Source organism: Paralichthys olivaceus, chromosome 23 (assembly GCF_024713975.1).
Source record: "Paralichthys olivaceus isolate ysfri-2021 chromosome 23, ASM2471397v2, whole genome shotgun sequence".
In the NCBI taxonomy this organism is placed as follows: Eukaryota; Metazoa; Chordata; class Actinopteri; order Pleuronectiformes; family Paralichthyidae; genus Paralichthys; species Paralichthys olivaceus.
The window spans coordinates 10024075-10038134 of NC_091115.1; the positions used below are offsets into that span (position 1 = coordinate 10024075).

The 14060-nt window shown below is 41.4% G+C and overlaps 1 protein-coding gene across 6 annotated transcripts in view; it reads left to right on the forward strand.

The window, feature by feature from the left end:
• Nucleotides 1–14060, forward strand: part of dock4b (dedicator of cytokinesis 4b) — a 107172-nt gene that overhangs the window by 18524 nt on the left and 74588 nt on the right. For all 6 annotated transcript variants that reach the window (XM_069519653.1, XM_069519654.1, XM_069519658.1 and 3 more), the window contains 2 exons: nt 10386–10469; nt 12808–12848. In XM_069519653.1, the coding sequence (XP_069375754.1) occupies nt 10386–10469; nt 12808–12848 (125 nt within the window). The remainder of the gene's footprint in view (nt 1–10385; nt 10470–12807; nt 12849–14060) is intronic.

Here is a 14060-nt window from a genome sequence, read left to right on the forward strand (position 1 = left end):
TGGCGATTTTGCGGCGGCGTGTTGCCTTAACAACAAATCCGTGTCCAAAACAGGCTGCATCTGCATGTAATAAAAAGAAGTGTTACTTGTTCTCAGGTTTAACAAAGGATAAAGACTCCATACGGTTGTTTGTGGTTCAGTGCAGATTCAGAGAGGCAGGAATGCCTCCCCCAGCTCACCACTCTAACAACATGCACATGGGTGTGTGTGTGTGTCTCAACAGACCTCTCTGGTAGTCTGATGCATGCTGAGACACTGAATTTGTGCAGAACAATATGCTTTTTAATCAGACTAGGGCGGGGAAATATGTTTTAATGAGGTGATAAGCACCAGCTGTCAAATGTGATACAATGGAGTCGAATGGTACGATTCCAGCACATTAACACACTGACACATGCTGAGTGTGCAAATGAGAACAATCCTTCAAACACTGAGCTGCACACGGCCATGCAGTGTCCTCAGGCTGGAGGAAAAGAAACACTTCAAAGTTCAAGGTCCGATTTATTCACTCAAGAAAGGATAAAAATTACAGTTCACCTGCACATTAAATGGAGGTAGAAAGAAAAGACTGAAAACTACCCCACACATTTCAGGAACATTAAAGAAGACATATTATGCTTTTCAGTTGTTCACCTTTCCTCCATATGGTGTTAAGTTTAGGCAAAGTCTGTGTCTAGCCTGGCAGACACATTTGGGCGATTGTGATGTCATGTGACATAACGATGGCCGGCATTTTTATAATGCACACCCAGCGACTAGTCGGGCTCCTCCTAACAAAGTCAAAGGGAGTGCAGAGGTTGGCGTTTCCGACATGCTTTAGAACTGGTTGACCAGAGCAGACTGGGCTTTGTCAGGAGAGGGCGCCTTAAAGAGAGCTAAAACTAGACAGTGTTTCAGACAGAGGCTGAACAGAGGAGCTGCAGCATGTAAACATTTACAAATGATAAACCAAATTAAAAATATGAACCAGAATAGAAATAAATTAAAATAGAAATACAGACCTGATAGAAATTAAACCTCAACCTCATAGACAACTACTGAAAAACAGAAATCACATCCTTGCTTCTACACTGGACTAAACTGACAATCATTAGGCAGCATAAGAAGCAGGCGTGCTTTAGCATCAAGTTATATTTCATAAGCTGACATTCTGGTAGCAAGATGTCTACTTCAGAGGGAATGGTAGTGTCTTACTTATTTATTGCTTCCTTCCTGCATACAGATGTATAAATCAAATCCATCCTCACATATGTAACTTACAAGTGGGATCTTTGCCATTTCCTGATCTCTCCCTCTGTCCTTATGTCATTCTTTGCCAGAGCTGCCATGAACTGAAGTCAGTTGGCTCTTTGTAATCAAGATTTAATAGTTTAGTACACATCATGTCCCTGTAGCTGTCATCACAGTTATAGTCTAAGGACCATAAGTCTGTTTTTAAAGATGAAAATAAATGGTAAATTATTCAGATTTCTTTGTGCATGTGTTGTCAATGCCTGCAGCAAAACTGCAATCAGTGACTTTTTTTACACATTAATGTCACAGCAAGGTTGATACTGAGAGAGAATCTGGGGACATGCGTGTGAAGTGTCTGTTTAACGGCCAGACAGGTGCACAGGAATCCTGCCAAACCAAAGCAAAAGTGCTGCTCTTCTCACCACGCTCAGTAATACTATATTAATTTAATAAAACCTTCACCTTTAAATAATTTATTTCAAGCCCACTTCAAATCGTATTATTATCAGATCTCTGTATTGTGCAGCTGTCTTCTCTCTCCTTTCCACGACCTTGTGTTTTTAGCTCGCTGCTCTCGTCCGCACCTCTGACCACCGGCCTGTACCTGTGTGTGAGCTGACAGGGAGCCGACAAACAGTACAGTGAGGAGCTGACATCTACTTATCTCTTTGATTCTCTCTCTCTCTCCCTCCCTCCCTCCACCCGCCTCTCTCTCCTTACTGTCATCTCTTTCTGCTGCTTTTTATCGTCACTCTCACTGTTCTGCCGTCTTTATCTGTCCTTCACCTTCTCGCTCTATGTCTCTCTCTGTCTTTACCTTCTCGTCGCTCCCCACTCAACACAAATCACATTTTGTCTGTACAGTACACAAGCTCCAGGCTAGTTGCAGGCGACACTGCAGTTTTCTCCAATTTGATGTCTCTTGACAGACACATAAACACAAATAAAAGAAGCCATCATCCCAGTTGTACCTGCTCCGCTTCGAGAATCCACTTGATTGCAGCGGTTTCCCTCACCTTACCTTTTTTATATATAAAACCTTCAATTTTTTATTTTTTGGTCAACCAGCTCCACAAGATAAAATTACAGATGCTTCTTTTGTTGGATTTCGTTTCATCACTTTTTCATCATAGTTTCATCATCGTCAATGTGGATCTGACCGCTATTTGGGTAGCTGTAGCCTGAAGCAATGGAATGGAGTTTTCTTTCTTTTTTTGCATTGGTGGTGGATGAGGATCTTTTGCGCTGATGTCATGTCAGCAAAGTGTGATTTCAGACACTGATTAATATTGTTGCTCACTACGAAACACACAACGCGGACTGAGAATGTGTGTGTGTGTGTGTGACTGCAGCTAAAGTGCATAATCTGTTGTAATTTGATTCACGATAGATGGGAGTCACACCTCCCCTTCTCTGAATGAGAGCGGTTGACGGATGGCAGAGTGTGAATAGAGAGGATGTGGTTGTGACAGATCGATGAGTTGGGTTTCATTTGACACTCCCACTTTTAACTGCTGTACCTAAAAGAAGAAAAGCTGTGCTTTCCCTTCTTCTATCTTTCTTCCGCTTGTGAAGTATCTCTTTCCCTGCCTAAATATTTTTCTTGCAGCTTTATCTCCGGCCTCACCCACACCTTTCTTATCCCTCCTCTTGCTGTGTATATTTTAGCCACTCGTCCTCCTCCTCTCTGTGTTCCTCTCTGCAGGGTGGGAGGATGGGAAGGCACCGGTGTCAGTGTGAGCTCAACTGCTTCTGAAAATCAACACACTGCGGCTCAACGTCGTCAGTGATAAGATTATCAGAGGGAGATGATGAATTAACAGAAACCTCAACACTTGATGGCTAAAAATATTCATATTATCAGGAAATCAGAAATCTGAGGTTGAAGATTACAACAGATACAAAAATAAACTTCGTGTTACACCTCCTCACTGTGTTTGCACGATGCATAAGCATATTGGACTTTTGTTATATTACTATTGATTAAATTTAAATTGCAATAGTTACCTTCATTTTATCGCCTGACCCTAATTGGACCGTATTGATTCTGAAACTGCATTAATTGTTCCATCCATATGGAGCAAAATAAATGTTAAATACCCTTTTTTTCAAAGATGCTTTCTGTCATTTTAGCTAGTTTTTTGTTCAAGTCTTACATTTTCTGGTAAATTTGGTATTAATTAGTCACTTGGTGCTAGAAAATCGGGGTGAATAGAGTAGAATCCTTTTATTGTCTTTGCACAGTGTACAGCGAAACATCATGATTACCAGCTGACAGGTCGAGCGTGTGTATTGTTACTGGGGTTCCATCATCTGATTGCTGCTGCACAGACTCTGGCTCCAAATAAGCAAGATGTCAGCGTTTGTATCCAGGATATTTTGGCTTCATTTCTGGATAGTGGGAGGATGTGGAGGCACATTGTCCTGAAATGTAGGACAACGGAACTGTTATTTATACCCCAACCCACTAAAGGTGCAACCCGTTGAGCTCTCAATATTTTACTTATGTAACAAAATAAAACAATTTTGGGCATGAATTTGTTATTCAACCCATTCCCAGGAAGTGGAGTTTCCCTTATACTATCCCACACCTCACAGCATCTTGAGTTACAGAAGATATGAACTCTGTAAAATGGGATTAAAGAGGGTGATTGGGATAAAGACGACAAAAGTGTTTTTCAGCCGTTTCAATGTATATTTAGACATCACATGATACAATTCTACACAAGAGGGGAAATATGACACATTTATATGGTGAGATAAAACCTCCCAAGAGGATTATAATAATTATCACATCTCTACTTTGGCATCAGTGGGATATCTAATGCAGCAACTTAGCTAGCTTTGAAACTACATGCACGCGCACACACACAGTCAGATTACTGTCTGCGAATGAAGTGAGGTTTGCTGTGTGTGTGTTAAAAAGTCTATCAAACCTGAGACAATAGAGATGAAGGGGTGGATTCTAACAAACATAAATGTGTATATATTTTCAATTTGTATTCGTATTATTATCACAAATTTGGTCTTACTTTTTTGGTGAGTTTCAAATTTAAATAGACCTCCAAATGAAAAAGCTAATGGAAAAAATACTGCCTTTTCTTTATTTGTATGTTAAATAGACAAACTCAGTGTGTGTCTGTGCGCAGATGTGTTTACAGCAGCAGTCTCCTCAGTGATCATCGTGTTAGCGGAGATGCAGAGCTGAAAGCAGCAGGAGTTCATAGCAGTTTATAGACACGTTCTCGTTTTGATAAGGGGCTGTGCATCTCACCTGCACAGTTTGTATTTACGTTAGAGCTCTTTAACCAGTCAGATCGGGAGGCAAAAGATTCCACATTCAGTATCTGACACTGAGACATTGCAAAAAAACCCCCAAAAAAACGTAATAACTTTCCTCACCCAACTCTGCTCTGAAAGGTTCTGCTCCGGCGGCATGATTTAAACGAGGGCTTATTGTTGCTAGTGAGCGGTTTTGTGATGGTGCTTCTCTGCACGTACAAAGACGGCCAAAGGAACCTGGCGGGCCTGCGATAGAGATGGAGGAGGCGAAATGAAAGCCGTTCCTCCTGGGTGATTCCGCCAGCCTGGCTTTTGTCTGTGCTGCCTATCAGACCTTTACGTCTACACATGTGTGTTTTCGTCTGTGTCTGTGTGGAGCAACTGCCAAGTTGATTCGTGCACAAGGCCCTTTCAGCACCGCTATACCTTCAGATACCTGCAGGTTCTCGTCTTCCTGTCGCCAACCTCTTCTGATTACCCTGCTTTCAAATGCCTTTTCCAAGCTCAACCGGATAAATCACCTTTTTGCAAATGCACACTACTGCACCCAAGCTGACTTAATGTCTTTTAGCGACACTACAGCTGTCAGATACTTCCTCTGCTCTGTCACACTCTTGTGAGTTTGTGCCTGCAAGTGTGCGCTCCACATATATGCATAAACACGTCTTTGTGGTTTGGGTTTTCTTACTGTACAAGATCCATGAGTGAGTCCTTGTGTGTTGCTAACCACACTCACCCTCTCGCTGGGTTCAATTTACAAGGTGGTGGGACACATGCTGTATTAAAGCATGACGTGGAGGAATTTTAGCTTTTTTTTTTCTTTTACCACATAGAATAAAAATGCCTGAAGCCTTTGATTAGAAAAACAGTGTGCATGAAGTTGGCTAAGAGAAAACATAGCTGAGCTGGTTTTGGTCTCAGCAGGAATGTTTTAGTCACATTGCTGGAATAAAAGGCAGTTTTGGTTTGGCAGCCGACTGTAATGCTTCTGGACAGTGTGATGCAGAACTCAGAATGTTCTGTGTGTTAGAATGAAAGAAACAGGATGGAAGCAGATTTTACTTCTCCTCCGTTCATCACTTTTCTTCAGTATCAACCCATCCATCTTTTTTCCCCTGAATCTAAACGTCCTCAGAAATGTGCATTTGCATGTGTGACTGTGCGCGTTTTATAACACTCACACATATATTCCCACACACGAATTAAATATTCATGATCCTTACATTTGGCAGCAGTGGAGGCCAGTGGAGCGCCACCAGTTGCCTTGTTGTCAGATTAGCATATTAATGATATAAATGCTGTATAATTAACATGTGGGAGTGGATTATACACGTGAATCATTGTCAGATCATTTGGAGAGAAGAAAGGGTCAGGCTAATGAGGTTAGAAAGCACACTGAGTGCTTTGAACAGAATTTGATTTAGTGCAAAAAGCTCTTTATTTTAGGGCTTTGAGATAGAAATCAGTGGTTTCATGCAACAAAAAAAAAAGTCACATTAAAGTTCTTGATAAATTTGATTCTAGCAGCAGCAGCATGAGCTTTGATCGCAGCCTGTACCTGCCTCACTCAGCCGTTTCTGCTTTGAAGGAGCGCAGGGTGGTCTTGAAGGAAGAGGCTTGGCGCTCTCTTTACTCACGGCTCGTGGCAGTGTTTGCCCTCGTAAGAAGCTTAGACGGAGCGACAAGCAAACCAAACGTAACGCAGGCTGACAGGCCATGACTCCAAGTGGCTGCCTAAAACACATGTAAGCCTAATCCAAGCCAGTAGGCTTTCAAGGGATCTCCACTTATTCGGCAGGATGCGCTTGCAAACCAGCAAACGCTGAATCGAGCACTAATGAATTAGAGCGAGGTGAGAGTGCATCAAAGAGATCAAAATTCAACCTCTGACCTCAAATCCCCATGTGGACACAGTTGCTTTCAGTTGATGAATAGACTGTTTGCACTCAGCACAGTTTGGTTAGATATATTTTGGTTAAGGCTGCAAAAAATTATTGTTTTTATCATTCATGATGCTATCACTGTTTTTAATAGTCAATTCTTTGTTGGTTGCATGGGAAAGGAAAGGAAGGAATTCCATGAAACTTGGAGGAAGGATGCCAAACTATTACTCTATTATACTATTATAATCTTTACTTCACTGTTTGAAACTCATTGGGATCATATCTTTAGGTATTGTGAGGCCAAAGGTTACTGGTTAGGATTATATTTACTCTAAATAACTGCTTTAGTTAGTCTCGGTGTCAGAGGTGCTCACGTGTCCAACATTTTTGACAAAACAGTTGAAAACCTACCTGAAACCAATATACATGAAGTAAGACCTGATCTTAAAGGTACCCAAAGACAGTCAGACTCTGACCTGCTCCTTCTAGCAGGTCTGGTCAAAGGAGTCATAGAAATACAGTACATACGTCCCACAACTGGATTTTCAACCATTTCATTGTTGCTGATATGCAGTTTGCAGGATACTTTAATTAAGGAACAAAACTTTAATTAAATAGAACAACAAAAATGTACAAGTTTTAGTTTTTCCGATTTAAGTGTTTTGTATTGTACTTGAATAAATAAGTTGAAAGACTAATAAGACTAAAATCTGTGAAAGTGGAGTGAGGAGTTGCAAACAGGTGATTTAACCTCACTGTTTCAAGTACATCAACTGTGACCTCTGCATCATCATCTCTTAGTGGCATTCTCAAGTGTAGTGATGGATATGTTCTATATATATATATATATATATATATATATATATATATATATATATGTGACACAAAGCATCAGTGTCAAACCACTACCGCTCCACCAGAAACCCTCTTGAGTATTATTTTAGCTTCTGTAACTGCTCTCTTCTCCTCTGTTGATGCTTCTGTCAGTCTCTATTCCCTCATCCCTTGTTTTCTCTTGAGAAAATTGACAGCGTGAATTGTTCTTACCCAGTCCCTCTCGCTCTTCGTCAGTGTGCTTCTGTCCGTTTATCCGTGTGTACATTGCTCTTCCAGGCTACCGCCTTTTGTGTAAAGTCTAATTGAAGGATGATGGTCTGGTTAAGAATAGCAGCGTCCTCGCCATGACCCAGTGGACTGGTGTCGCATAGATTCAGACTGTGTGGATTTTTGTGTCTTTAATAGAATATGAGTTTTGCCTTTTAGTGGGTAAAATGTTGGTCATGTGGAAACTAGGTCTAACTCATTCAATAGACAGGGGATGTGTGTGTGTGTGTGTGTGTGTTCATGTCTTATTCAAGTTTTATCACGTCTGCATTGTTCAGTTTTTGCAAAAGGATATTCATGCACCAGTGGCACCGAGAGCTCGATCAACATGGATCTTTGCGGGCCATCTCTGAGTGAAGAAATTCTTATTCCTCAGACGTCGTTATTAAAACTTTGTAATTGAGGCTTGATATTTTTTTTTCTTTGCGTATCGACCGATACTCAGTACTGGTCTGATACCTGTGCATTCAAAACAATACAACAGGAGGTGGTGCATAACACATCAGCTTCTTGATGCAAAGCAAATCTGCAGCGTCGAGTCGCATGGAGTTACATTTTTGTGAACTTAGACCAGTGATATTTGCTTCAACGAGCCTTTCATCCACTGAGACTTGCCGTGTTTGTGTGACCTTTGGAGTTGTTATAGGATTTTGTACTTTGTGTCAACTGTGTGATGGAACACAGGCGTCTTTTCCACCATTTTTACACACTGCAATCATGGCAAATGGGGAAAAAGAACCCCAGATGTATATCCTCAAGAGTGAACACCTCTTGCGTCTCCTCGGTGCATCATCTGGCTGTTGGCCAGTCCGAGCGTGTTGACAGACAAGACAGTCCGAGCCAGACGGATGACAGGCAGTTTGAGACGGACGAACAGACAGCAGCTGGCTTGTGGATCGACAGGCGGGAAGCTTTCATTTCACAGCAGAAAAAAAAGAAAGAAAGGCAACTGAATAATTTAGTTCACTGCAGCTGGGAAAGTCACTTGGATAATTCATGCAATGGGCACACAGTGAGTATAAGTGTGTTTGCTGTGATTGCTGCTGTGTGCGTGTGCGTGAGTGATTGGGTTTTGAATGAATTACAGAAAGTGGTCAAGTTTTGTGTTTCGCTATGTGTGTGTGTACGTGTGTGTGAGCGGTTGCTTTGAATGAATTACAAAGTCAGATGTGGCACTTGTGACAAATCCCTTGTAAAGATAGAGTTTCTGCAGCTTGAGGGATAACAAGGAGTTGGCGAAGCTTCAACGTAAAATGCGAAAGAACGCAGACTGACACACACACATATGCATAGCGGTACAGACAGCACAGAGGGCTCGAGCTGCCGTTTTATTTCATCAGCAGACCCGTTCTCAATGTCAACATGAGAGAGTGGGTGGATGGGTAATTCATTCAGCTGAATGTGCTCTGGCAGTCAACCTGTGATTTACGGTGCCATTAAGTGCAACTTACAACAAATTTTTATAAATTATTGTTTTGTTCAAAACGAAGAATATTGAGAAAATGATTCGGCTACAAGAGTGAAGTAAACGGCGTGTTATCAAATGCAGCATCTTTTTGTGCTCTCCAGTCCATGAAACCTCAGTGTCCATAGTCTCTGCACTCATGGTCTCTGGGTGCATCTCACTGTCCTTAAACTGTTTTGGATTAAATAAAATCCCTCTCCAGCGAGTGGGTAATTTTTTCATTGCTGTTTGGACGGTGCATTCAGGTACACTGGACAATCCCTGCAGGCAGAGGAGATGAAATACTCTCTGCACACTCCAGCTGTGACAGGATCCCTCTCAGTTCTGCATGACAGGGACTCTTGTTATATTTATGTTTCCAATCCAAATCCGAGTAAAGCTGTCTTTTTCCTGTGTGTGTGTGTGTGTGTGTGTGTGTGTGTCCATGTGTGTGTGTGTGTGTCCATGTGTGAATGCATGTCTCTGTGTGTCCATGTGTGCTTGCATACATTGCTGTTTAAATAGGCCACTTGTGTGAGTCCTGTGTAAGAGCTTGTGTAGAGTAGACATTTATACAGTGTGAGTGTGTGCGCGATTGACATGTTTGTGTACATGCAGGATTAAGTATGTTGGTAAACTCATCTTGTGTGTGTGTCAGTGCTACATGAAGAGTTGTGGTCACATTTTCTCCAAAGTTCATTTATTATGTCCAGAAAGTTTGATCTTTGGCTTTCTTAAGATTTTACATATCTGACGTGGCATCACATCAATCTTTCCTTACATTGAACAGCAGTGACCAGTGCATGGGGAGGGACATGGAAAACATGTGTCACTCGGTTGTACATTCCAGTTTGAAGCATTCCAGCTTCTGACTATATTTTTGGACAGTTAATTAAATGAGTTCCTTAAACTTTCAAAGGCAGGATGGATTCCCTGGATTGGCTGAGGATGACTCGTACGCAGGCTGTTCCTTCCATCGCTGCATCACTCAAAATCATTTTGAACCCACGTTTGTGTTCAGGATTGAAGGAGTGATGCTGTGTCTCAGCAAAACGCAAACATTTGAATTGCTGTGACTGTCATCACAACTCTTCAGAAAGTTCATGTTTTTGACTTAAAATAGTCTTTGAATAGAAGATCAACATCGTTTATTCTGTGTTAGTCAGAAAATGTATTCATGCAACTTTGATTTGTGTTTCACTGCAGTTCTGAGTTTCTGCAGGAGTACAGAGATATTTTATCGGCTTTCATTGTACTTCACCTACACAGATTATTGATTGCACCTCCTCTCTCAAAGTTATTTTTTCATCTAGTGTTTTGTTTTGTATCTTTGACTTATTCTGGCTTAGGACCTTTTTCTGACGCTGCATAACCGAGCTCTAACATTTACAAGAAATAAACAACTCATGTGGGTGTTTTTGTGCCTCTTCTCGTTGCAGTGCTGGCCAGTTTCCGGGGGACCGTCCAGCATGGCCTCCCACTGGAGATTGGAGACACAGTGCAGATCCTGGAGAAATGTGAAGGTCCGTTGCACATGTGCACACTTAGTATGTGTATGTTACCCCGCAATTAGCTGCTTTATGTGAGGAAACAATGTGAAACATAATAGAATCGTACAAATAATAAAAGTTACTGCTTTTAATTGAGGAGGGAAGGGAAGACATGGCACTGACACTTTTCATGTGAAAGCTTTCACACATAAAAGGTACTGGCATGGACACACACACTCTGCACGGTGTGGTTACATGTTCACACTCATGACACACATCCATTGATCCACAGACTTATGCATGCAACTATGAGTGCAAGTACTGTAACTTCACCTGGTGGGGTTCCGCTGAGACAACACACTTCTCACATATGTTACTGAGGCATGTTGTGGTGGAGTGTGCACACAAAATGAGCAGCACCGTGCCTGTGATGAATGCCTGTGGAAACTCATGTTTGTAACTGTTTCCTGCACCATGGGGCTGGCTGCGTTTCCCGCCTTCCTGCCCACACGGTGTCTGTTTTTCTCCTCGACAGGCGTTCTCGCTCTCCTTCACTGTCTGTCTCTCCCATGTATGCTAATGTTTTTTTTTCTCTCCTTCTTTATCAGAGAGTAAAGGTAACTAAGGAAAGATATTGAGAAGAAATGAATGTAATGATATAACTTTTTTAGAATTGCCAAGAGTGGAGATCATAATGCATTAGAGGCTCAAATTTGTGTTTTTTTATTTCTTATAAGTGTTTTCTCCTTGACTTTTGACACGGACACACACACACCTCCCTCTTCCGGAGCTTTTAACACACACCGTCTCACTTCCTGTTCAGAGGCAGAAGCCCACGCTTACACTGAGAGCATCAGCCAGTAAGTCAGTCAGTCATGCAGCCTGCCAGCTTGAGGGATGTGATATTGCGGTAAAAGAGGAAGTAGACAATAGCACAGCCAGTGGAATGCTTGGCCTAGAAGGGAGGAACAAAATGTGAATCCTGTAAGCAGCAGCAGCAGCAGCAGCAGTGAGAGCGCTGAGAGATGGGCTGCTGACAACACAGGAGACAGACTAATGACTTTACCTCGTGTTGATGCTGTTGACACGTCAAAACACGGGAGCATTCAGAGTGAATGTGACTTCACTGACATGTAGCTTCTGTCTGAAATCACAGCTCAGTAATCAATTTTTTTGACCTGGCCTGTCACTGAGTCTTAAGTTGTACAGTTCTTTAGAACAGTATTTAGAACATGGTGGATATCCCATAAATATTTCAAAAAGTAATTTTTTTCAAACAGTTGAAACATCAACATGTAGGTCACATGTTCTATCGACACGCTGTCTACATTCATTTTTTCAAAACGAACTTGTTCGTCTGCGTTCAAGCCTCTCGTCCACATGTAAACATAGTTTGACTAAAACTGAGATTTCCAACGCTTTACAAAGTGCAGATTATCTTTTAAGTGTAGTGAAAGTACTGTGCGTCAGATATGTCTGTACCCGTGGTTGAGAATATCTGCTTTAAAAACATTGATTGGTTTTTACAACCTGCTGATCTACTGCAGATGTGTTCCCTCCTTGACCCACATTAAAACCTCGCAGAGAGCTATAACAGCATTTGACCTCTGCTACTGAAAAATTGACTCATCTAGGAAATACTGAGCTTACGTTCCACAGCGCAGACCCAGACACATTACGAGATGCTATTCTAGCTGTGCATGTCTCGAAACAAGTCAGAAAAACACTACTCACAGACGTTTATTAGACTCATCCAAGACATTTACATTTGAGCTATTTAGCGAGTGGGACTTTCAATGACTGGAACAGTGGAATGAGCTTTATACCACATGTTTAGGAAAAAAGCACGAGCTCAAAGCCTCCATTGTAATTAAATTAGTTTGTTTCAGTGTTGTGATTTGCAGAAGCGTCAAGCATGCATAACTTGGCTTGAGCTCAGATTGGACTGTGTGATGCGTGGGATAGTGTGAGCGTATGCAAGCCACAGCTTTAACACATTGTCCTCTGTGCAAAAAAAAAATCTCCTCACCTGCGAGAGGACTAGTCACAGTGAGGTTTGCAGAGCGTGCAGTGGCTTTGTGTGGCTCTTTATTCTGCCTTGCATCTGCTTGTGGTCACTACATACAAAGCTTTTTAAAAAACAAGTTGCTATTTAACACAGGGCTCTTGAGTGCTGCTCTGATACTGACGAAACACACATGATGCCTCTCTCTCTGAACAATGCAGAAAATATTATAGTTTATGTAAAAACAAGTTCAGTATCAAAACATTTCGAGTCCCTAAAATCTGCAAAATTCAATATCAGACGGGCTCTGGTGCAATATTTATTGTGACATACTGTAAATTAAAGCAGTGCTTTTTCTCTCTGCAGGCTGGTACCGAGGATTCATCTTGAAGAATCCTAATATCAAGGTGTGTTAAACAACTCTTTGTGTGTTTTGTTTGTCTTTAGTTTCCCTGTCCCTCATTTACACACCCATTCAACTCTTACTCTACTTTTTAATGAATGCTGTATAAACTGAAAGTCTTCCTCTGGTCCATCATTATTTGCTACAACTGGAAATTGAATCAACTCAGATCAGATGACAACTGTAAATGACACATTTCATCAGCTATACTTTTATTGCTATCATAACACTTGATTGTCAGTCGCTTCAGCTGCACGTTTTAGTCTGGTAACAACGCTCAGCATGTGTGTATCATCGGCTGCATGTGGTTAAAGCTTCCATCCATTCATCTGTTAAGTTGGATCTAAACCTCACACACACACATGATCCATCCTCAAACGTGTTTTGCGTGATAAGAATTTTTATTTAAAGCTGCGAGGGCGTGCATAGACTGTGCCTGAGTCACCCGCCTGTTGGTTGGTAATGTTCATATAACACCTGGGCTTTCCCTGCAGTTAGAGAGTTTAAAAGGTCTATTCGTAGGTTTCGTCTCATTATTAGGCCTCTGTGGAGGTTGATGGCATCATGTAATTCCCAGAACAGCTTAAATATGAGCAGAGGCTTCATCAGCCACAGTGAGTTAAAACATGTGCGTGGGCATTCAGGGCCCTCAGTGGAAAATTGTCTAATAACAGCCATTTTTCATTGACATGTCACAGCAGAAAATGCACATTAACATATCATAAAATGAATGATAGTTTAGCTCCATTCAACTACATCAATAGGCCAAAAAGTCCATTTTTATAGCTCATTATCACAAATCATAAATTGGCCTCAACGCACTTGATAAAATATAATTTCCTCTGTCATGATTTTTATTTAAAAAATGACACAATAATCCTCTAACAGGAACAGAAGAAAGAACATTAATATGAGAAGATGTCCCTCGCTGTCAAAACCACTTCTGCATTTCAGGTTCTGTCAAACAGATTGCTGTTTGCCATTTATAATAAAAGTCTTTCATAAGCTGTTTTCAAACATGCACTGAAGTCGAGAAATCTTCAGGAGGGACAAATGTCTGAGACTGTTCCTCTCAGCAATTTAAGTATCAGAACAAGGGTCAAAGTGTTGAAAACAAAAAAACGTTTACATCACGTCCTGTCCCCTTCATGCTCGACCCAGGCGCCCCCCTTCATCTGAATGTCACTGACATTTTCCTGTTGTTGTGAACGCGTCT